The sequence below is a fragment of the Mastigoproctus giganteus genome, chromosome 7, assembly GCF_048544385.1.
Source record: "Mastigoproctus giganteus isolate SK-2022 chromosome 7, ASM4854438v1, whole genome shotgun sequence".
NCBI classification, from domain to species: Eukaryota; Metazoa; Arthropoda; class Arachnida; order Uropygi; family Thelyphonidae; genus Mastigoproctus; species Mastigoproctus giganteus.
In genome coordinates, this window is record NC_143581.1 from 211,641,271 (window position 1) to 211,666,205 (window position 24,935).

The 24,935-nt window shown below is 34.0% G+C and overlaps 1 protein-coding gene across 1 annotated transcript in view; it reads right to left on the reverse strand.

Annotated features, from left to right (window-relative positions):
* Ltn1 (E3 ubiquitin-protein ligase listerin) overlaps positions 1-24,935 on the reverse strand; it is a 264,614-nt gene that overhangs the window by 185,030 nt on the left and 54,649 nt on the right. The window contains exons 4-7 of the mRNA XM_090378100.1: positions 23,723-23,953; positions 19,134-19,186; positions 4,011-4,188; positions 1,480-1,653 (exon numbers count right to left, since the gene is read on the reverse strand). Coding sequence (XP_090234226.1) covers positions 1,480-1,653; positions 4,011-4,188; positions 19,134-19,186; positions 23,723-23,953 — 636 coding nt within the window. The remainder of the gene's footprint in view (positions 1-1,479; positions 1,654-4,010; positions 4,189-19,133; positions 19,187-23,722; positions 23,954-24,935) is intronic.

Genomic DNA, 24,935 nt, shown 5'->3' on the forward strand with positions numbered 1-24,935 from the left:
ATCAATTTCTCAATGCTTATAAATATTCAACGACAGAATCTGCTTTGGGCTCAGAAATACAAATATTAACCAGCAGATTCTTGAACAGGGGCTACCCACTTGCTACAACAGACAGAATTAGTGTACAAGCTAAGGGTAGAATACAAGAAAATACACCAACAAACAATAGTAACATCAAAAAAGACTATTTCAGTCCCATATGTTGAACAGTGGCACAAACAACTTAACAGATTCTTTAAAGATACAGAATTTAAAATTGTAGCCAGGCCAATATGGAAATTACGCACTATACTGAAAAATCGCTCAGTCCTTTCCTTGTTCACAACACAAATAAATGACCTAGTATACGACATTTCTTGCGGTGATTGCAACTCGTCTTATCAGGGTTCTGCATGGTTTCCTCTGAATTTTCGTGTTAATCAACATGTGGCCTCAGTTCGTGCTTCTCATTCAGCAGTGTCAGAATTAGCATTTCATGCCATTAATGAAAAACATACTTTTTTTGTTTAACGAGGCCAAAATACTTAGTGTCCAATGTAATTATACGAGACTATTAATTGCAGAAACCGTCGAAATTAAATTATATGTGAATTCTGTTAATGTTTGCCGGCCATATCTAATCTCCAACTCGTGGTCCTTTACGCGCATGCACGAAGACAAATAATCCCTATTTAAGTTCCATGCTTACCCCTATTCAGTAATTTTCATTTCTGTGATCACTACATACGGTCGAAAAGTAGTGTCAGGAAGGAAAATCGTTTTGCATTTTTTTTGTTAAATTAATTTTTTACTTAATTTTTAATTGCATTAAAATTGTATTTTAATTGTGTTCATTTGATTTTTAATTATTGTTAATTAATTCTTACTGTAATGTAAGATTTTCGTTTTTTTAAAATTGTTTTCGTTTTAATTTCTGGAGATATCATACGGAAGTGTTCTATCATATTGAGGTAAACTTCTCTCATTCTTTTACAAATAAGATTTTTACAAAAAAAATCTTATGAAATTTATTGTCAAGAAGCTTATCATAGATTATTATAATAAGATACTCCTAGAGGTATATGAGATAGTAAGTTTGGTATGGTACAAGGTGGTACTGGATGATCACTTTTTTGGCAGTACGAATATTATAACTGATCCCTCCCCCCTAACCAGCAGATTAAAAAAAAAAAAGAAGTTCCTTCACTGCATCCTACTAATTACTGTAATCAAAAAATGAAATGGGTTATTACTGAATAATATGGAAAAGAATTGTTATTCCATTTATGTATTAGTAGTTTATAATTAAAACAAAATTTTGATTTAACATTACACTTAACATATTTGTCCCAATTTTCTGTAGAGGAAAAAATATTACCCATTTTCTATTATATATACACAATTCTGTGATTTTTTTTATCCCTCAACTTATTAATTTTAAAAGTAGTTTTTATAATGTATTATAATACATTTTTAAAAATATTTTTATGCATACTGTACCTCAAAAGTAACTATAGTATGAAGGGCAGCTTCCCATATGCATGGTGCCACAATGGGATCACTTTCTGCAAGATATCCTAGTGTTGAGGGACACAGCTTACTGGTATGACATTGAAGAACTTCAGGCATGTGCTGGCATAAGCAACTTATCAGAGAATACCAGGATGATCTTACCTAGAATGAGATAGAAAAAATAATCTGACAATAAAAGTAAACTTTTTTGAATTTTGAGTTTTAAGAAAGATTGAATTTCAAATAAGCTAATTGAATAAGACTGTTTCGGTGAACAAACTTAAAGTTAAACTATACAGTGAATAGTATGTGGAATTTTATTTACCCATTTAAAACTATAAAAATTTCCTGTTAATTTAGTACCTAGGTGCTAAACTAGCCATTTGCAGAAAATGGCCAGTCTAGCTTTTTTTTGCATTACAACAATTACAATGTCTGGGAGTGTGTCTATACACTATTATAATAGCATCTGCTGGAATATTTACATTTACAATTATGAACATTATGAACTAATGTGCATAATATTGTAAATGCAAATATTTCAGCCAAATCCTACGCTGAAATTTGTTAAAGATAGCAATAGTTATAATGGCACTGGAATTTATGCAGTGAAGTTCCTGTCAAAAGTGTTGAGCACGCCTTGAAAAATTAGTTGTATGAATTTGCATTGATATTCACCAATGTAATATGCATGACAATTTGTACACTATTACTTGGTATATCACCCTATTCTTCATCAGATAAAATCAGCATTTTTACACTGGTTAAGATTAAATGAAATTTTCTTCCAGAAGCATGTATCACTGTATATAATATTCATGCAATGATCAAAAAAGTTTTTTTAAATTATGAATTTTTTATTAAAGTTTAATAAGTTCTTGCTTAAAGTGACTACAGCCTGTATTTTACTAAGGATTGGTATAGTTTATAACAACAGTACAGTGTGATGGGCTCTTAGTATGAACACAAAATTATTGACAGCATACTGCTATGGAACTATTATCATATGTTAAAGGAACATGGTAAGGTTCAGCAAATCATATCCAGCACAAAAACTAAAGTACTTGAAAAGAATTTTACAACCAGTTTTCTTTCAGCCCCTCTTCTCCTATTATAAAAAAAAATATGCTATTAAACTGATTGACACTTGTAAAACTGAAAAAGTAATATCAGAATACAGAATTTGCAAATTTCAGAGTAAACTTGCAAGAGATTCTGAAACTTTTATTGCTCATTTTGAATACTATCACTTGCACGGTACAGTAGTGCACTGAGTGAGCTTATGGTGAGATGGGAGGGGGAATAGTGTTTCAACCAGGACAGCCACTGAGAACTATAACAAAAATAAAATTAAATTATTTAACTATACTAACAGATCTACACATTAATATTATCCTTCATTCAGTGCAAATGATACCTATGCAAATAAAATACATCCAATACATCACATACCGAAAAATAAGTAAAAGCAAGAAATCTTAATAAAGACACTTTTCCACATGAAATGTTTTAATTGATTTATTTAGTTTAATTAAATACAACCATAAGACATCCTTTTATCTTTTGACATAGTCTACATACACTACCACTGGAAGAAGCAAAAACACATGCATCAAGCAGTCTATACACATAGGATTTTGGAGGCCCACACCCTTAAATCACATATGGATCTGAAAAATTTTTGATATCTTTCAGTAATGCAATTTTGATATCTTGATATCTTGAAGTAATGCAAATCTTACTTCTAGTTTGAGGGTTCTTACTACAGACAAAAATTGGAACTCAGCAGAGGAAATTCCTTGCTCCCATGATAGCAGAGACATTCATAGCCAACAACGAGTCTGAATTCTTGACATAAACAACCTTAGAGCCAAAATTGTGGGTCCATTATGTCAATCACATCCTAGTGATCAGGAACAATGTCAAGGACAACCTCCAAATTTTCAACAGCCTCAATGAGTTCCACATTAAAATCAATTTCAAAATGGAAATAGGGAACTATTTTGAAAAAGAAAACACCATTTACTAAGAAATAAGCAAATGTTACAATTAGGGTAACTTCTCAGAAAGGTGCATATTGTTGCCTGTATACTAAGACATCTTAATATTCAACTTGTACAACATATCACCTTTTGTGCCCTTAAAAGATGATATCTGCTCTACATCATCAACTAGTATATTCCCGTGTCTCCCTAACAATAGTCACCAACAATAACTAGTTCCTTTGGGACCAGCGCATTCTGCCTTGGAGATTGCCTCTGTGTTGCCTGATGCACAAGGTAAGGAGAGGTATGACTTATCCCATGACTTATTTTGAACCGCATGACTGCACTAGAAAGATATATTTTTTTATTTTATCTGTTACCTAACTTTTGCAGGTAATGCCTAAATCATAAACAAATTTATTGAGATCTTATCTGGACAATGGTAACGCAATATAATTTGTGTATCTATAAATTAAAAGCTATCATCTTGCAAGTTAAAAAAAAAAAAGTTTATTTTTTTTTCACTCTACTCACCAGTGGATCTTTGTATTTTGCAAGTTTCCAAAATTTATTTTCAGATACAGTTTTTAAAACAGAATCCTGCAATTTGCTTCCATTCTCCTCAGCTAAATTAATAAACAGTTTCAATCCCATCAATGAGCAGGACAGCATATGAATATATTTGCTTTCCATCTCTTCCTTTGATAAAACTCTAAAGTAAATTATTAAAATATACACTTAAACATGTAGAAATATTTCAGCTTACTGAAATTAAAGGTAAAATAAATTAGAAACAAAGTATTTGTAAATATAATTTTAGTGAAAGAATGTTAAATTTAGATTCAGGTCTGTGGGACATATGATACGGAATTATATATAATGAAAGATGACATAAATCATGTTCAACAAGGAACATTACTTTAATAAAAATAATACAATGGTTGACAATTAAGTTCTAGGACTGGATCCATTACATGCATATCAAAGCATGAAGGACCATGATGCAATATGCCATGGCAGATGACTTATGTGACTGCTTTCCTCTAGAACAGAGGTCCCCAACCTTTTTCATAGAAGGGCCACATAGAAAATTCATAACAAATGACGGACTGGAGTTGGTGCAATTTTGACGACTAAAAACATTGTAAACCAAAATGCAATTTTAGCGATTTCACCAAGTCAAATGCAGTGTACAAGATAGAAAAACTATAAAAAATTATAAACAAGGGATATTTATTGTAAATAAAGCCATAGTCATATCAAAAATCACAATTTTATTGTTATAATCACATTTGTTATTACAAAAAAATATAAAAAATTATAAGCATTGGATTTTTGTTGTAAAAAAAAGCTATAGTCATATCAAAAATCAATTTTTATTATTATAATCACATTTGATATTACAGAAATAGCAAATCAATGAGTTGTTTGTAGTTGTTTTGATTCAGCAATAATTGAAATGTTAGGTTTAATAGTAGAAGTTCCCAATTTTAAAAAGTATTGTAAATGTTCATCTGTCATTCTTGATTGATGTTTTGATTTTATATATTTCATTTTTGAATATGTTTGTTCACATAGGTAAGTGCTACCAAAAATATAAATTATTCTTCTTGCTAATTTTTTTAATTCTGGAGATTCATTTTCTGTCAAAGTTTTATAAAAGTTAATGTTTCATTTTTCAATAATGTTTTCAGATTATCTACGATAATCTGAAGATCTACGATTTCTAATTGTAGATCTTTATCTATTTGTGAAACATTTACATCAAATGGATTCTGAAATGTAAATAATTTTCTATTGTTTTCGAAATCAACAAATGCTTCCATCAATAATTTAAGATTTCGGACAAAATTGTCGGTAGAAAAATCACAATTGGGCATATTATTATATAAACTTTCTCAACACAAAAAAACGGGAAAAATTATTTTGTTCAATTTGATTTTTAAATAATTCTAATTTTGACTGAAATGCTTTAATATTGTAGAGCAAGTCATTTACAAGTAAATCGCGACTTTGGAGTTTTTTATTCAATGTATTCAAATGTTCACAAATATCTGTTAAAAATGCAAGTTCCCATAACCATTTAGAGTCTGTTAATTCTGGGACTGGTTTTAATTTTTCGTTCATGAATATGTCTATTTCGGTTCTAGGTTTAAAAAATCTTTTTAACACATCACCACAACTCAACCATTGTTCAAAGTTAAATAAAATTAAAAATAATATGCATTTATACAAATAGCACTAATAAATTGTTGCACATGATAATCAGTGCAGCGGCCTGATGATTACAGTCTGAATGAGAACTGCTGACCAGGAGAAAGATTAATACGTGTACTTGTCTTTACATTGCAAACTGCAATGAACGCATTGCATACAATTCTTTCACTAATACTTACTAGATTAATATTTAGATTAGTGTTCAGCAATTGTTTTAACAGGCACTTATTTTAACTTTACTATTTCACTTTTTGACACAACGCTCATGTTTGCCGGAAATACTCGAGGCTATAAACTTATAGCCTTGGGCACTCACACTGTTGGGATTTCCGACATCGCAAGAAACACTGCTGCCAAGTGGAAGCGCACAGAGTTGCAACAATGTTGCAAAATTATATTTAGATGCATTTACATTATATTTTGATAAAAAAAAATCCTTATATACGATATGTAGCAACCAAAAAAAAAGATTTCTATAGAATAAATTTTGATGAGGCGGATGAAATAGTCTTTTGGGCTGGATGAACTCATCTGGCGGGCCAGATCCGGCCCGCAAGTTGGGGGACCCCCTGCTCTAGAACATTATTTGTGCATCATAAGTTCTTCACACAGTCTTGTCAGAGTTGTTGTGTTGTTCAAGGAGTTGTCATTGTATTAAGTGATATAACAAAGAATAAACATTAAATTTTGTTTAAAGTTGCAGAATGTGTGACTTAAAATCTATAAATTGGTTATGAATTGGTAAAACAAGTCTACAGCAATAATACATACCTGTGTGTTTGTCACTGGTCTGCAAAATTTTGGGATGGTTGTATGGATCTGGCTTCAGACTATAGAAATGATATTTAAAAATCTAACTACAGTAAATCCCCACTATTCGCGGTATCTGTATTCGCAGTCGCTGATTTAATATAAAATGAAACCTAAAAAAATGTGAATTTTAAAGCGCCGTGAACTTCCGCCATAAAAAAACATGGGCATGGCTAAAATTATCTTTCCCAGTCAAAACAGCGCTCAGTGGGTGGGGGGAGAGGGGTGACAAAATCGCGAGCGTGGATGTTTCTCGCTAATCATTGTTCAGTATGTGTTATGCGCTTGTCATGGAAGGTTTCATCGTTTGCTTTTAATTTATATGCTTTTAAATTGAATAAATTTATCAATTTATAAATTGATATGCTTACAAAAGTGATAAATTACATTTTGCAGTGTAAAACATACTTTTTCGAGCGTGTTAACGGAAGAAAGTGACTTTATTGTGGACAAGTTCTTTCTAACCCGTACAAAAATATGGCTACGAATAACAAGGGAAATGTAAAAAGATCAAAGAAGGTGATGACATTAGCGAATAAAATTGAGCTATTAGACAAAATTTCTAATGGTGAAAGTGTCTCCTAAGTAGCAAAACATTATAAAATCAATGAGTCAACGGTACGATCAATCAAGAAATCGGAAGCAAAAATCCGCCATAGTGTCTGTGAAAACGTGTAATGGCTTCAAAAATTTGCTCTGTAACTCGTGATGTTAAATTAGAAAAAATGGAAAAAGCTTTAAATCTGTGGATAGAAGACCGAACTCAAAATAAAATTCTGTTAAGTTCACTCATCATTCATGAAAAGGCAAAACTCCTTTATCAACACTTTAGCGAAACTGGTGATAACACTGGCGGGATAAGTTTTTTAGCTAGCAAAGGTGCTGGTTTGAAATTTCTAATAAATATTACATTTAATATTAAATTGTTTCTTATTTTCATTTTGATGCCATATGCTTGCATTTCACTATGTACTGTCTATGTACGTAGTCATATTATGAAGGTACATATAATACATACATAGACAAAATTTTAGACTAGTTTTTCTTATATATTTCATACTTTGGAACGGAACCCCTTTATTACTATGGAAGCCATAACTCAGTATTCGTGTTTTCGGTATTTGCGGCATTTCTCAGGAACATAACCCCCGTGAATAGAGGGGGTTTACTGTATAGTTAACAGATCGGCTAACTACAGTTCCAATCAAAGACTAGAAATTCCTCCAGTCATATGGGAATCAAACCCCTAGATATCTCAAAACTAGTGACAGAAAACACATAAAACAGTGAATAGATTATTATTATGTGCAAGTTCTGAATTGTTTGGTTAAGGGAATTCAAGAATTGAAGACTCAGCTTAGAAAATAAGGAGCTGCTTCTTGTTCCATGAAACACTAGGCCACAATTTGCACTGATTATCAAGGAGTTTCTGGCAAAGTTTGCAGGTGTGGAGTGCATTATAGTCTCAGACACTGATGCACCATAAAACCCTTAAACAATTGCAGGTGTAAAGCTAAACCATCCTCTTTTATACCCCCGAACCACTTGTTTTTCAAAATCAAATACAAGCTGAAAGGATAATGATTTGATGGTGTAGAGCAACGGTTCCCAAACTTTTTTGACTCACGAACCCCTTTGAACGTAATATTTTTTTTATCGCGAACCCCTTTCAACATATTTTAATGCAAACCACTAAGCCTATATTCTTTGAAATCACATATTTATGAATTTTTATTATAAAAATATTTCCAGTACTACATTTCTATAAGTGGCATTGCATAATAATAAAAATTATTATTAAGTATTATTTATACTTTGTAAAGCTCTTATTAATCAGTCCAAACTAGATTTCGAACAGGCTAAGAGCAGAAAACTTGCATCTTGTCCAGATGGTAGCCGAGCATTTTGGTCTCTTGCCAAAGCTATTGCTGCAATTTTTGCCCATCTCCGTTCCCACCTCTGTCAAAACCAGATGGTTCTGTTGCCACATCAGCCAAAGATAAAGCTGACCTGCTAGCATCCTATTTTTCTTCCAACTCATGTATTGATGAGCTTGGTAAATCACCTTAAACCATTCCCAGTATACTCCATTCAATGCCTCCTGTGGTTTTCCATCAAAAGGATGTCAGAAGGATTTTGATGAATCTGATGCTAAGAAAGCTTCAGGTCCTGGTGGTATTTCTACACTTATTCTCAACACCTGTGCCCCTGAACTTACTCTGCTTTGTGTCATATTTTTTTTTACTTTCTTATTCCAGAGATGTTTTCCTTCTGCTTGGGAATTTGTTCATATCCAGCCAGTTCCTAAAAAAGGGTCACAAATCCCTTCAATCCAATTATCGTCCCAATTGAGATTACTTCTACTCAATCCAAAGTAATGGAGAAATCAAATTAACCATCAACTCTTAAACTATCTGGAAATCTTTCATCTGATCAACGATTGCCAGTATGGATTCCATCAGTGTCGTTGCACTGGAGATATTCTGGCTTATGTTACCCATATATGGACAAATTCAATGGAAAAGTTTGATGAAACTCAAGCAGTTGCTCTTGACATTTCAAGGCTTTTGATTGTGTTTGGCATAAAGATCTTTTAAATAAGCTTCCATCGTATGGTTTTCCAGCTGTTTTTTGAAATTGCATATCCAGTTTTTCTATCTGACTGCTCACCAATAATGCTGGTGTTCCCCAAGGTTCAGTTTTTTCTCACACTCTTTTCCTCTTGTATATTAATGACCTTTTTCCGTTGACCAGAAATCCTATCCTTAGTTTTGCTTCTGCAGTTGGGCAAAGATAACTTAATTTCAATCCTAAAACTCAGTTATATCTCACAAAAGGGATTCTTCTGCTCCTATGTTTATTTTCAATGATGCTCCAATTTCTAGGCAAGACCTTGGAGATTACCCTGACTTCTAATCTCTCTTCGCATAAGCACATTACAAATATTGCTTCCTCTGCATCTAAAAAACTTGGTTTTCTCTTTTGCTCTCGGCGTTACTTTTCTTACAAACAGCTATTCACTCTGTACAAATCACAAATCCACCCTACCATAGAATAGTGTTCCCACATCTAGGGCGGTGCCCCCAAAACTTCTCTCAGGCTTCTAGATTCTATTCAGAAGAGGGCAGTTAGGTTAATTAATGATTCATCTCTAATAGAGTCTCTCCACTCGTCTCATAAGCGTACTGTTTCTGCTGCATGCCTTTTCTATAGATACTTTCATGGACACTGTTCTTCTGAATTGGCTTCTATAATTCCCACTCTCTCTTTCAAAACAGTCCAAACACATGCCAGCATCAGCCATCATCCATTTACTGTCCAACTTCAAACTCACAGAACCAACTTTTCATCTTCCTCCGTTTATTCATTCAACTGCCGTTTTCTGGAACAACCTTCCTTCATACGTATTTCCTGAAAATTAGTCTACAGAAGTATTCTTACTGCTGATTGCAGCCATTGGCTAGACTTCAACTCTGAGAGGGTATCTGTTGTAATAATGCATCACGATTTCAAACTATATCTGCTATAATAAACAGCTTTGATCCCATAGAAGCTCTACAGGATAATTTGCAATACCCCATGTATTGAAAATTATGTATTGCAAATTTGCAATTTGCAAGTCCTGCACCACCTTTTAAAACATTACAGTTACTGAACTTTGTGGAATTTTAAAGCTAAATATGAAATAAACTACACCGTATTATATATTGTTAATGTAGAATTTAATGTCTAACCCATTAATTTTTTACAGAATTGTAATATGTTTACTGGTCAGACACTGGTGTCACAAAAGCGGTTATGAATAATGTTACTCTTTCATGTGCAAAAACAGTTTTTGCACATGAAAGAGTAATATAACATTAGTTTTCAAGAAATGTATAGAATCAACAAGATCTCAGTATTTTGTAGGCCATCCTTTAGAATAGCAGTTCTCAAACCTTTTGGTCTCAGGACCCCTTTACACTCTTAAAAATTATTGAGGACCCCAAACAGCTTTTTTTTTATGTGGGTTATATATATCAATATTTATGCCATTAGAAAATAAAACAGAACATTTTTAAATATTTATTTAATTATTCATTTAAAAATAACAATAATAAACCCATTACATGATAACATAACATTTTTTTATGAAAAATACAGTCAGTCCTCGTATAACACGTGTTTACACTACACGAATTCGATCATACACGATTTATAAATATGGGAACGATATCTTATATAACACGAACCGAATTTGCTTATGCACGATTCGCCTTTGTGTTTACAAGAAATGGCAGTCGAACGCAGAATCACCCCAATCGAACGCAACACGATAGGAATAAAGAGAAGATTCTGAAAATGTATTTACGTTTTTTCTATCAGTGAAGGGAAAACAGATTTCACCATAATAACGTAAAAATCAACACAATTCCAGCTATCGGTATAATCGCAAATGCAATTAGATTGAGTTTACTACCAGTTTATAACAGATTCCACTGGCAGAAACACAACTGGAAATTGTTTTTATTGTTTTATGGTAGCAACCCCTAGAAATGTGCTTTAGTAAAATATGAGGTGTTAATAGTGTATCTCTGCCTTTATGGTGTTGTTTATTCAGTTGCTACACGTGCACAGCTTTGTTTATGTGTATCAAGCGTGCCTCCTCATTTTGTAATTGTGCTTTATTCCCTAAAAATGAGTAAAATACTTAAAAGGCATGAAAAGGAAGCGTCCTGGTGAAGACACTGCAGATTCAGAGAGAAAAACAAAAGCAATATCGATAAACAGAGGCGACTGGGTCAAAAATTCTTACCCGGGAAAATTTATAGTGGCCTCATACTATGGTTTATAGCCAAAATCACACCGGCCTCTGGCCCACCGGGGTTTCCCCGGTAAGGCTTATGGCCAGTCCACCTCTGTCGATAGAGAAAAAATATGAAATTGTGAAACGCTTTGAGCGAAATGAAAGACCATGTGATATTGCATGTGCTACAGACCTAAATGAGGCAACGCCGAGAATTACAAAGAATGCAGAGAAAATAAAAAACTTTTATAGCAGGAAAAACTCAAAGTGTAATTAAAATCCATTAGATTAAGACACAAAGAATTGGAAGAGATGGAACGGCTGTCATCTGTTTGGATAGAAAATCAAACAAAAAACAAGTTTGCTTACGATAGAAGCAAAAGCATTAGAATATTTTATTACGACTATTTATTGTGTATTTGATAATGTTTTTGTTAAAAATGTGTGTTCAATCTTGGGTGGTCGGCACCTAACCCTATTTTTCCCATAGGGCCTGTTGTTTATATTGCACGATTTTGCATTACACGAGGGTTTCTAGGAACATAACTATCGTGCTATACGAGGACTGACTGTAACTATATTTTCCAAAAGAAAAAAAAAAAAAATTTTGTGAGAAGAGTGGCATTCTTTTAGATTTTGCAAATCTCTTTAATATCTGGCTTAATAGAAAACAGCTGGATTCTCATATCTGCTTCTGCATTCAATCTGTTGTGATGTGCTGTTTTGGTTGAAGTATATAAGGGAAATCTGGCCTCACAGATATGTAGTTAGAAAAGGGAGGAGTATTTTAATAGCCTTTTCAGATAATTGTGGATATTCTTCTTTGTTACTACATCAAAACTCAACAAGTGGTAGTTTCTTAAAGGCTAGTTTTTTTTTTTAAATTAGCCTTTTTTTCTTAAAGGCTAATTCTGCAATGTGGAATCTGAAACCATATCAATTAACTTTTCATACTCTTGTTACATTAAAATCCATTGGTCTATCTTGCACTTTGAATGGATCTTTTACACATGCATGATTTTGTAACATCATGCATTGGTCATTTGGAAAATATCTGTTCATTGAGTTATGCAGATCTTCCAAATGTTGATATATTTCATTATATCAAAAAATCACATTTCTTAATATCACCACCAATCTCATCAGAAAAGTCTAAGTATTGGGAAGATTTCAAGCTCACAGTGGCGGATACAAGTTTTCCAAAACTCTAATTTTCGCCTGAAAGCTCGAAATTTATCATTGGCAACACATACTGTCAGTTGTTTTCCTTGAAGTGACAAGCTCACTTCGTTCATTTTCGAGAAAATGGCTGCCAAATACCCAAGTCTGAATAACCACAGTTTGTCTATCAGTCGTTCTTTCAAGTAAAAATGATGTTTCATGAAAAGAGTGGCTAGTTCAGTTTGCAATTCAAACACAAGTGCTTTTACTAGAGACAACCATCATACTTCAGAATGCAGCAGAAGTGCTTTATGCGTACTTTCCATTTCGTCACACAGAATATTAAAAAGATGTGTACTCACACACCTTTTTAATATACATTTAATAAAATTAATAATTTTTACTGCTTCATCAAGGACATTCTTAAGTGAAATTGGCAATTTTTTTTTTTTTTTACTGAGAGTGCATGGCAGTGAAGAATGACTACTAGTACAATTGTGCCACTGCCTTAATTTGTGCTAAGGCACCAGAAGTTTTGCCCACCATAGCTTTTGCGCCAGTGCAAATGTCAACACAGTTGTTCCAGAATAAACCATGAGATTCAAAAAAAGTTATTCAACACTTGAATATTTCAGCACCACTTGTGTTTGTTGCCATGCATTCACATAAAAGATCTTCTTTGATGATTAGTTGGTGCTGATACTAGATGAAAACAAGCAAAACAGCAAGTCCTGCCACATCTGTAGTTTTGTCCATCTGTAAGGCAAAAGTACAATTCTGCAGACAAGATATTAACTCTTTCTTCGTGTTTGCAGCTAAATCTTTAATTTGCAGAGTTACTGTATCGTTGGAAAGTGGCACTACTGTGATTTCTTTTACTGGCTTTTCATACCGAAGGCATTCAGCAATACCAACTGTACAAGGCTTTATTAGTCTCTCAGCTATTGTGAGTGCTTCTCCAGCCAATGCAATACAATAACTTACCCTATAAGATGCTTCAGCAGCTTTTTCATTTCTAATTTGAAAAGCTTTAACAAATAATTTCTGGCTTTTAATGAGCTCATCACTTTAGGGCCTAAAGTTTAGGGTATAAATATGTGCCTAAATCTACTATCTTAGAAAATTCTAGAAAACACAAGCACACATTCCATTGGCCATTCAGAGCGATGATGTCATATCACGTCCACTGTACACTCGTGAGAGAAGAATGAAAAAGGCAAATAACGTCTAAGTATTATTATGAAAATAGTTTTTAACTCATGGACCCCCAGAGTTCCACGAATCACACTTTGAGAACTGATGTTTTAGAACACATTATCTCACTATATCTTTTCAACATTAAATGAATTTAAGTTCTTAAACAAGTTCTAGGAAATGATATGGTTCCATACTTCAATCAGCCTCTATAAATATGGTCAGTCATTGATTATGTATCTTGTAACCATACCTATGAGCCTATTGGATTTAAATGCTGAAAATTGTTTACAAATATTGTTTTTCAGCCATCACTGTACTCTCATAAGCCAACACAATAAATCTGTAGCGAAGACAAGAGGTTCAATGACAACAGAAATTGTCATCTTGGAATTTAAAACTTCCTCCAGTATCACTGAAAATATTAGTAGCTGGTGTCAACATCCATCTCCACAAAAATATCAATGTAAATTGTAGCGTTAATCCTATTATAGTATCAATTATATGAAGGCAACTTATTACCATTAGCATCAGTAGAGGCATATGATGCAAGAAAGAAAGCTTATGCAGCATCAGCCAAAAAAAAAAAAAAAAACTCGCTCCCATTTCACCCCTCCATTCATTCCAAATACCTGTCCGGCTCAGCCTTAAATTTATTTAGGCTATCAACTTCCACAACAAAGGATAGAAGCCTGTTCCACCAACCAACTGCACGCTGGCTAAAGGCAAACTTCCACAAATCTATCTTTCCTCAATTTGAATTTATGCCCTCTCAGGTAATTATTCTAAACAAGAGGAAGAATCAAAACAGCTTTGAGCATGCTCAAACTATTCAAGGCTTCTTTTACACCACAATCAGATCACCTCACAGGTGCCTAGTCTCCAGACACTGTAATTTGCAAAATTTAAACCTTTCTTCGTAAGAGCAACCCTTTGTTCCATTCGCTAATCTTGTTGCCCTTCTCTGTACTTGTTCCAACAGCTATACATCCTTCTTAAAATGAGACCTCCAGACCTGTATGCAGTACTCAAGGTGTGGCCTGACTACCTTATACAAGGTAGTCAGGGAATAATCACCTCCTTACAGGGAATAATCACCTCCTTATCCCTGCTACAAAAATTACTGTATATCATTGACAAGACTATATATTTACTGCTACAAAAATTACTGTATATCATTGACAAGACACTATGAGCTACTCTTGCAGACCGTCTGCACTACTCAGAAAACTTCATATCTGCCTGCACAATTACCCCCAGGTCCTTTTCGTTCTCTACCACTGTCAGTGTAATAGCACAGAATTGATACGTCACTCGGGGGTTACTGCTTCCCATATGTAGTACTTCACATTTGTCAATGTTAAACTTCATTTGCCACCTCTCAGCCCATCTTTTCTAGATTCTGTTGCAGCAGCATACTGTCATCAGTGTCCTTAACAACCCTGCCAACCTTTGCATCGTCTGCAAACTTGGACACTGAACCCTGAGGGACACAACTAATAACATAAGTCCACGATTGATTACCACTCTGTCTTCTCCCACTCAACCATCCCTTTATTCATAGCAGCAATTTGCCTCCAATGCCACACTTCTCCAATTTGTTCAGCAGTCTTCCATGTGCAACAGTATCAAAAGCCTTTCTAAGATCCAAATATATGATATCAAAGTTATTCCCTGCATCCAGTTCCACAAAAGTCTTAAGGGAAAGTCTTGCCTGACCAATCAAATTGGTCAGGCAAGACTTTCCCTTAACAAAACCATGCTGTGTCAAAGCTTTATATGTGAAGTCATGTCAAGATGATCCTGCAGTGCTTCTTTAACCAGTGCCTCCATTAATTTTCCTGGAACAGAAGTTAAACTAACAGGTCTATAATTACTTGTGTCGCTCTTTGATCCTCTTTTGTGAATTGGGGTCACATATGCACAACTCCAGTCCATGGGTACCTCCCCTGAGTCCAAAGAAGCTCTCATAATTATGGCTAAGGATTTGCTTACTTCCTTTGCTGCCTCCTTTAATATAACTGGATAGATTTCATCCACCCCGGGTGCCTTTTTTATGTTTATCTTCAACAATTTCTTCTCCACTTTCCTCTCAGTTATTACAAAATCATCTATCTCCCTGCCAGACTTTAACTCACCCCTCCCTGAATAACTCCTCATGGGTAAAATACTTATTTAGTTTGTTAGCCACCTGAGCAAGATCATCAACAGTTGAACCATCAATATCCAGTGGACCAATCTGATTCATCCCTTTCCTTCTAGAGTTTACATAGGTAAAGAACTCTGTTGTTTTTTTTTTGCATCCTTTGCCAAGGATTTCTCATAATCTGCCTTTGCCTGCCTAATCTCCTTTGTGACTTGGTTACAGACCAGCTTATATCTATCATAAGCTTCCATGTCACCCATTAATTTATATATATCCCATGCATTTTTCTTCTCTGCCATATATCTCATTAGTTCATCTGACATCCATTTAGGCCTAAACCTTGAACAATATTTCTTATTTGGTATGTAAAGCCTAGTAGCTTCCAAGATTAATTCTTTGAATGCATCCTATTTTGAATTTGCTGTTGGTAACATCATCAGTTGGTTCCACCATATAAAATTTAAAAACTGTCTCAGACCACCGTAGTCGCCTTTACAAAAGCAAAAACCCTTCCCTTTACCCCTGATGGTAGTGACCTCTTTGAGTAAATCCCACTTCAGCACACTGTGATCACTGCCACCTAGTGGTTCCTTTATCTGCAGATTCTTAATGCATGAAGAATCACTACTGATAATCAGATCAAGAGTATTACTCCCTCTAGTTGCCTCCCGAACATGCTGCTGTAGAAAACAATCATCCAATAAATCCACAAAAGCCTTGCTAGTGTGCGAGTGACCACTCCACAAATTCCAGTCAATCTCTGAAATTAAAATTAAATTTAATTAAAATCCCCTCATTATAAGACACTGATTTACTGGCCCACTATTTCCCTGTACAGTTTCTTATTATACTCAGAGTCATTAGGCCTATAACACACTCCTACTCTCAATTTTGATCTCTCAATGCTTATGTTACAGACCAGCTTATATCTATCATAAGCTTCCATGTCACCCATTAATTTATATATATCCCATGCATTTTTCTTCTCTGCCATATATCTCATTAGTTCATCTGACATCCATTTAGGCCTAAACCTTGAACAATATTTCTTATTTGGTATGTAAAGCCTATGTCACACCAAACTAACTCGACACTGCACTGTCCAGCGATGTCAACTGGCTTCACTTCCTTGGATTTTGTGTGTTTCGTAACTAATAGCATAACCCCTCCTCCCTTCCTATCCTGTCTATTCTTCCTGTACACATTGTACTCCCCAAATTCCAGTTCTGCATTCCTTATATTTGTGTGACACCACATCTCTGATATCCCAACAATATCTGCCTTTGATGTTTTGAGCAATACCTCATATTCATTAAATTTATTTACCAAACTCCTAACATTGGTGTACATGCATAGTATTCATGATGAACCCATGTATCACCCACTTTTTAACTTTTGAGGAATGCTTAACAGTAGGCTTGAGCATGCAGGGTAATACTTTCACATGGAATATGTGGAAACAATGCACATACAAACTGTGAATTGTAACAGAAGATGCTTCCTGGCAGCTCTAAGTTGCACAAATCAAACTTCAAGCATAAGCCATGCACTACTTATTCCTTCTTGAAATTTCCATTGCCAAAGCAACTAGGAAAAGATGTTAAGTTCCAGTGATGAAAACTGAGGCAATAAAGAACAGCACAAAACTGCAAATAGTTTTCTTCCTTAGGTAGCCACTTGAGAAGGCTGCCTGCCATGCAATCATACTTTAAATTCCAGTAGCCTAATCACTGTAGGACAACTACAGCCTTAAGTTTTCTGAAATTTTTAAAAATCAAAAGTACACATGATTTGTATTTTGCAAGGCCAATGAGACCAAAAATGCCTCATGAACATTCTCCTTTAATACCAAATATGGATTACAATAGTTGAAAAACAAACAATCCCATTAAAACCATTTAGTGCAGATTGGTGACTCACAAAAAAAAAAAAAAAAAAAAAAAAGAGCATCTGTCACGGGTTAACATACAAAGCAAATTTCAATCCATATGTCAATTTGCATTTCTTGGCAACTTTTAATCAAGATTTTCTTTTGAATGAAATATTAAAATTCTGTAAAATGTAATGGGTTTAGAATTAAACTCTTAAGGCAGCATTTAAAATGCTGCCTTAAGTTCAGTAACTTTAAAGTTTTGAAAGGTGGCAGAGGATTTATTATCTTAGCTATATCTCTCAATAGAGTCAAGTAATCTATTTTACAATGATAGAAAAAAAATATTAGAAAGCAGTTGTCAAGTTACAGATAAAATGAAATTATTTCATGCCCTATTAAAATATGACTTAATAATGAAGGAGAAGTTGTTATAATGTAAGATATTTAGGTATTTGATGACAAATTTTTATGTTAGTCACATTGTTATGTGACTAACAATAACAATGAACTTAAATGGTGCACATTGACAATTAACGTCACAAGGGTATGAATGGACAAATCATCACTGTGAGGAAAGAAAACCTGGGGGGGGGGGTTGGTCTTTATCCAGGACAAACTGGAAAGCTGTCACAGAAGAAAACATCTTGGCAGACATTATTGCATTCAATCTTTGCCACTGCAAGGAATTTAAATAGATTAATGTTTTATGTGATGTGGACTCTCAATTCCATTCTCTCCTATTTTGAAAATATTACTTCTTGCTTGTGTCACCAAGCATTTGTGTTTTTATTTGAAATAATACTACAGCAACTATAACTTTCTTTACAAAAAAAAAGTATTGACAATGAATGATATGAAGGGCATTATGTAGTATAAAACACATTGAATTAAAAATAATTAACTCTCTCCATGTATGAAACGATTTTTACTTATTTATTTTAATTTCAAAGTAAGTGTTTTAAAACAAATTTGGAAAAAAATACTCACAGAAAATAAATCAATTTTCAGGTAAGTTGTTTGTACCTTTTTTCAAGAGTAAATAATGAAGAAAACTAAAACATCCTAGAAAAGTTAAACAATTACTTGTCTAGCTTTTTCTTCTGGACACACATTTAGAAAAGGACATAACCACAAAAAATCTGGACATATACTGCTACTGTATGATAGACAATCCAATCAATAAACCTTGTGCAAAAGATAAAGTCAATAAATTCAGTAGGCCTATATTTGAAAAAATACACAATACATAATACAAACTCAAGTGAAATCCAGACAAGAAAACTTTATATAAAACTATTTAAAAAAAATAAAAAAATCTGAAAATCTTCCAGAAGACAAAAAAAAAAAAAAAAAAAAGCTGAAGTTTATATCTCCAATTGTTCAAAATAAATTATTTAAATATCATTTAAGTATAAGTACTCAATACAAAAGTAATTAAAACTGAGTTTATAAATTGTTAAACTAACTTACTGGGGATCTCCCATTGTTTGCGATGTTTGTGAAAAGAAGACATCATCCAAATACTGAAAGGGAAATAAAGACATGACATTAACTTTCTTGATATAAAGTTTTTGAAAATGTATTTTATTATCACTATCATATAACAAGACCTTTTTACAGAAAGTAAATTAATACCATCCTCATTATAAAGATTGTATAAAAATGCAGTCCCCAATATACAAAAAACATTGGAGACTGCATTTTGACAAAGTGAATAAATTTAACTTAAGACATTTAAAGAAACTGCATATAAATGAAAACAATTACAAATAAAATAAAAAAAGTATAATGTGAAAATCTCATCTTAATGGTAACAAAAGTGTTACTTCCCCCTTCCTTCTTTAAGTTAACAATTTATAATCATTTTTTCAAGAGAAATTTCTAAATCAAAATACAAGTGGCATTTAATGAATTATCTACCTACGGTACTTCCCATACTTATATTTCAGTGATTCATGATTTATCATGTTCCCATATATCTCAACTTGAATCATACTAATTTTGATCCCACTGTGTTTTAGGTTGCACTGCTGCAACAGAAGAAGGAAGACACCTGTATCAAATTATGGATTTGCTGAAATGGGAGGATCATTCAGTCAAAGTTTCTCACCAAAGAAGGAAATGGGTCAAAGGCCATTCATTAAAGGATGGTGGCTGTGTATGGCAACAGTGCACCTTCAGAGTACCAGGTGAAATTCTAGTCAAAACAATTCAAGAGAGAGAGAGAGTCCATCGAAGATGATCCAAGTTCCAGGAAGGCCTGTGACAGCAACCACTCCAGAAATGTGCCAAGATGTGGAAACCCATGTGCTGAATGACAGACATTTAAAGGAGTTCCAAATCTCTAGGGGGTATACCTGAGGGAACAGTTATTACCGTCCTCCATGAACATTTTCTCCCTAGATTTCTGATCCCTGTGCAGAAGCATTTCAGAGTACAGTGTTGTGAAGAGAATTTACAGCTTTATGGAAGGGATCCTGAAACTTTCATCTCCAGAATTGTTATGGGTAATGAAACATGGGTTCATCACTGGGATCCTGATATCAAGCAAGAACAATGCAATGGAAGCACAAGGATTCTCCCCCACCCAAAAAATTTTGGACACAACCTTCAGCTGGCAAGATTATGGCCACCATTTTTTTTTGGGATGCTAAGGGAATTTTTACATTCACTACTTGGAACAAAGGTAGACAGTTACTGGGGAGTCCTATGCATCCCTACTGTACAACCTATGGGATATCATAAAGGAAAAACACTGCAGAAAACTTTCCAGAGGTGTGTTGCTTCTTCAGGACAACACACTAGTGCACAGGTCACATGCTGTTGCTGCTTTGAAAGACTGACTTGACAGAACTTACCCATCCGCCTTACAGTCAGGATATGGCCCCCCGCAGTGACTATTTCCTATTTTGACACCCCAAGCAAAACACAGGCGGACATCGCTCTACTGATGATAATGAATTGACGTCTGCTTTTTTCTGTATTCTTTGATGGACAGGACAAAGAATTTTATTTGTCTGGTATTTCCTCATTGCCAATAAAATGGAAGAAGTGTACTAAGTTCAGGGAAGTTACACTAAAAATAAAAACAGATTTTTGCCTCTATCTCATTTCCTTCATAGGTAGGTAGATCATTTATTGAACACCTCATAGCTTACCATCTTTCTATACATTAGAATAATTTTCCTCCTAGTGATATTTATTCAGCCAATGGAAGAAGAGAGATGCGGATTACGTGGTAATACATTGTTGTTATTTGGTTTTTCGGAGCATTAGCAACTAAGGCCATATTGCTCTGGGGATATGCGGTGGTCATTCCCTGACCTTTCCGCATCCTCCATATTTGGTGGTCATGGGCTCGAACCAGGATAATACGTAACAAATACTAAAATACATAACAGAAGCTTGTTTTACTGTGGTAAAACAAACTTCTGTTTCAGCATAGTCATGCACTATGTTCATCTAACATGACCACACGGTACCATTCTTGATTTCCGCATGTAACGTATTTATTTAAATAAACTAAATGCAACAAGGCATAATATTTTAAGAGTTTAAGATTCTATATCTATATAACATCGGTGTAGATACACCACAGACAATTCTTAAAGAAAAACTATGATCGTAGTGTGAAAGGCATCCACCAATGAAAAGACAACTAGCTTTGAAAAGGTGCTAGTGTCTTGATTGTGCCCACCGAGAATAAGTGACAATAGTCTTCTCTATTAGTGAAGCATTACTTATTCAGGGTAGTGCAATACATGGTAACTCGTTGTGAAGGATGAGCACAATATGAGATACAGATGAAATGATGCTTTTCACAGTACGATTGTAGTTTTTCTTTCAAAGTTGTCCATGTGTATCGATATTGATATAGGAACGTATTTATATATTCAGAGCTGAGGAAAAGACACACACTGAGTCGAAAGCTTCTGTAAGTATTTTATTTTATCAAAAGAAGCAAGTGCAGCGAGCAGGGGGAAAGCCCCCTAGTTATTATCTATCTATACATTTAAAAGTTTTCCTCCTAGTGATATTATTCGAGCCAATGAGAGAAGAGGGCGAGACAATTACGTCACTACAAATGCAATTAATTATTGACAACTGCCTCCATAATGTTCACCAACCTCATGCACATAATTCACTGTCTAACATTTGATGTTCCATTGTAACATTTTTTGTACATTAATGAATATTGTATATTTGTAAATACTGTAGTTCAGTATTTTGTAAATATTTTAAATATTTGTATAGTTTGTATACATTTCAGTTAAATATTTTAGTCCTGCTCTTTCGGATACAATATTCCTCATGTATTATGGAACCCAAAGCAAAAGGCCTTTTCCTAAGTGACTTATGTAAATACAGGTAAATAATTACATAGTGATATTGGCTGAAGTCCAGTATAGTATACACCAGCAGGTACTTTGATAAAAGCGAGGAAGACTGCAATAATTGACACTTCCCTTTTCCGATTGTTTTGTGTCATCAAGGAGGGGGTGCCTAGCTTAGGTATGGTGTTTATCCCATCATCCCGCTGTTTTAAAATGAGAAAACGAGTTCCCGATTTAAAAAACAGCAGCAAATGTGGGGAAAAACACCCTAGGCATATCAATCTAGGAGAAGTGGGTGGGGGAAAGCAGTAGCATTTGCCAATCACTGATTTATTCCTGTCCATTTGTCGAAATATGGGAGTCACAACTTGTCAATCACTGCTTTCCAACTGTTTTGCTTGCCGCCATGTTGGAGGATGTACACTGTTCTGGAGTTTTACTGTGATATTTATTCAACCTTGAGAATGCTGTGCACTGCAAATGCACAGGTAAATAATTACTTAGGTCATTTCCTGATTAGATATCAACCAGTGCGTTTCAACAGGTGTCTTTTACATAAAAAAGATTTGACTTACTCTGTATACCTCTACATTTTACATAGAAAAGAATGCTGGGGTGACTTTAATTTAATGACTTTAATAACTTTAATCAGTTATTAAAGTGATTAAATTATTATTAAATATTATCTGATGAATAAAAATGACTAATGACAGTACGCTGCTGCAACAGGATCTAGAAAAGTTGAGCAGATGGGCTGAGAGGTGGCAGCTGAAGTTTAACATTGACAAATGTAAATACAGCATATGGGAAGCTTTTTAGTAACCCAATGTATCAACTGTGTGGTACTACACTGACAGTGGTAGAGAGTGAAAAGGACCTGGGGGTAATTGTGCAGACAGATATGAAGTTTTTTGAGCAGCGCAGATGGTCTGCAAGAGTAGCTCATAGTGTCTTGTCAATGATATACAGGAATTTTTCTAGCAGGGATAAGGAGGTGATTATCCCCTTGTATAAGGCAATGGTTAGTCCACACCTTGAGTACTGTATGCAGGTCTGGAGGCCTCATTTTAAGAAGGATGTAGAGCTGTTGGAACGAGTACAGAGAAGGGCAACAAGATTAGTGAATGGAACAACGGGTTGCTCTTACAAAGAAAGGCTTAAGTTTTGCAAATTACAGTGTCTGGAGACTAGGCACCTGCAAGGTGATCTGATTGAGGTGTATAAAGCCTTGAATGGTTTGAGCATGCTCAATGCTGATGGGATTCTTCCTCTTGCTCAGCATAATTGCCTGAGAGGGCATAAATTCAAATTGAGGAAAGACTGTTGTAGGATAGATGTGCAGAAGTTTGCCTTTAGCCAGCAGGTGGTTGATTGCTGGAACAAACTTCCATCTGTCGTCATAGAAGTTGATAGCTTAAACAGATTCAAGGCAGAACTAGACAAACATTTGGAGTGAGTGGATGGGTGAAATGAGAAGAGGGTGTGTGTTTTTTTTTTTTTTTTTGCTGATGCTATATAAGCTTGCTTTCTTGCATCATGTGCCCTTGCTAATGCTAATAATACATAATAATCAGTTTCCTGTCTTGAATCATTTCAGGTGACTTTTATTTCAAAAATATCAATTTCGGTAAATGCTGCTTGTGGAGTTTAATGCAAGAGATGTTATTATAATTATGTAATTTAAAAACTAACTAATGAATTTTCATTTTTCTTTCTTTCACTTACATTAAATATTTCTTCTTTACAAAACAAAAGAGCTTCACATTGCTTAGCCAAAGGAAAGGCTGCATCAAAAGCCAACTTGGATGCACTTGCTGCTGGGGCATATGGATCACACTGGGACACTAACCAAACACCCATAATGGACCTTAAATGTGGTGCTAAATTTTGCTTTACTTTCAACACTATTTGTTTATGGGCTTTATGGGTTGCTTCACGAACTCGACGATCTGGATCCTATAATAATTCATGTAATATATTTCATAAAAGGCAACAAAATATCTGCAAATTAAATTAACTTTCATGCCATATTTAGAAAAATAATTATTAATTAATATCAATTCCATTATTTACGTATAAGATCTTTAACTGACTATTATTATGCTCATGGAATACCACTAAAAAAATCAAAAAAGATAACACAAACTTAAATATATATATAAGACCAGAAAACCATGAAGATTATATTGTGATGATAAGGCTATCATCACAATATAATTAAATGACAAAATGAAGTTGAAGAAAGGAAATTATTAAATGACTAATGTATTACAAATTTTTCAAGAACAATTAATAGATTTTTGTTATTGCAAGGAAATTATTTTGTAAATTTTAAATTTATTTTTTTTTAAAAAACAATTTTTACAATTTCCTAAACTTTCCTATTAATCCTCATCAAAAAAATTTAAAAAAAGATTGTTTAAATCCTTCTTTCTTTCTTGTGTCTTATTTTAATTGATTTTACATTTAAGTCAACTGAAAACTTGAATGCGGCATTCATTGTAAACCCATACATATTTATAAGATATAGGCTACAAGGGAAATGTATACAATACAAACTTTTGATTTCACTTCTCTTTGATAACATATTTTTCTAAAATTTAAAAGAGCAGATTTCTAGGTACTTTGCTGCATGTTTTACCATGATCAACAAATCCTAAATGCTGGTTCTTGTTGTGTTCCAAACTTTTCTACAATTTGTCTTAATGCAAATATTTGACCCTATCATCAAGTTCCTGTTTGGCCTAAAAGTCAACTGTTCTCCCCTACGGTTATATTCAATAGTATTTTCTTCTCTAAGACACCGGGCATAGATTTTATGCTAATGAATGAAATTCTTCTATTGTTTAAGAATATGTGCAGAATTATTTTCCTATTATATGAGGTGTGATCAAAGTTCAGGAACTGAATTTGTATACTGAAATTGAGACATTGCAGT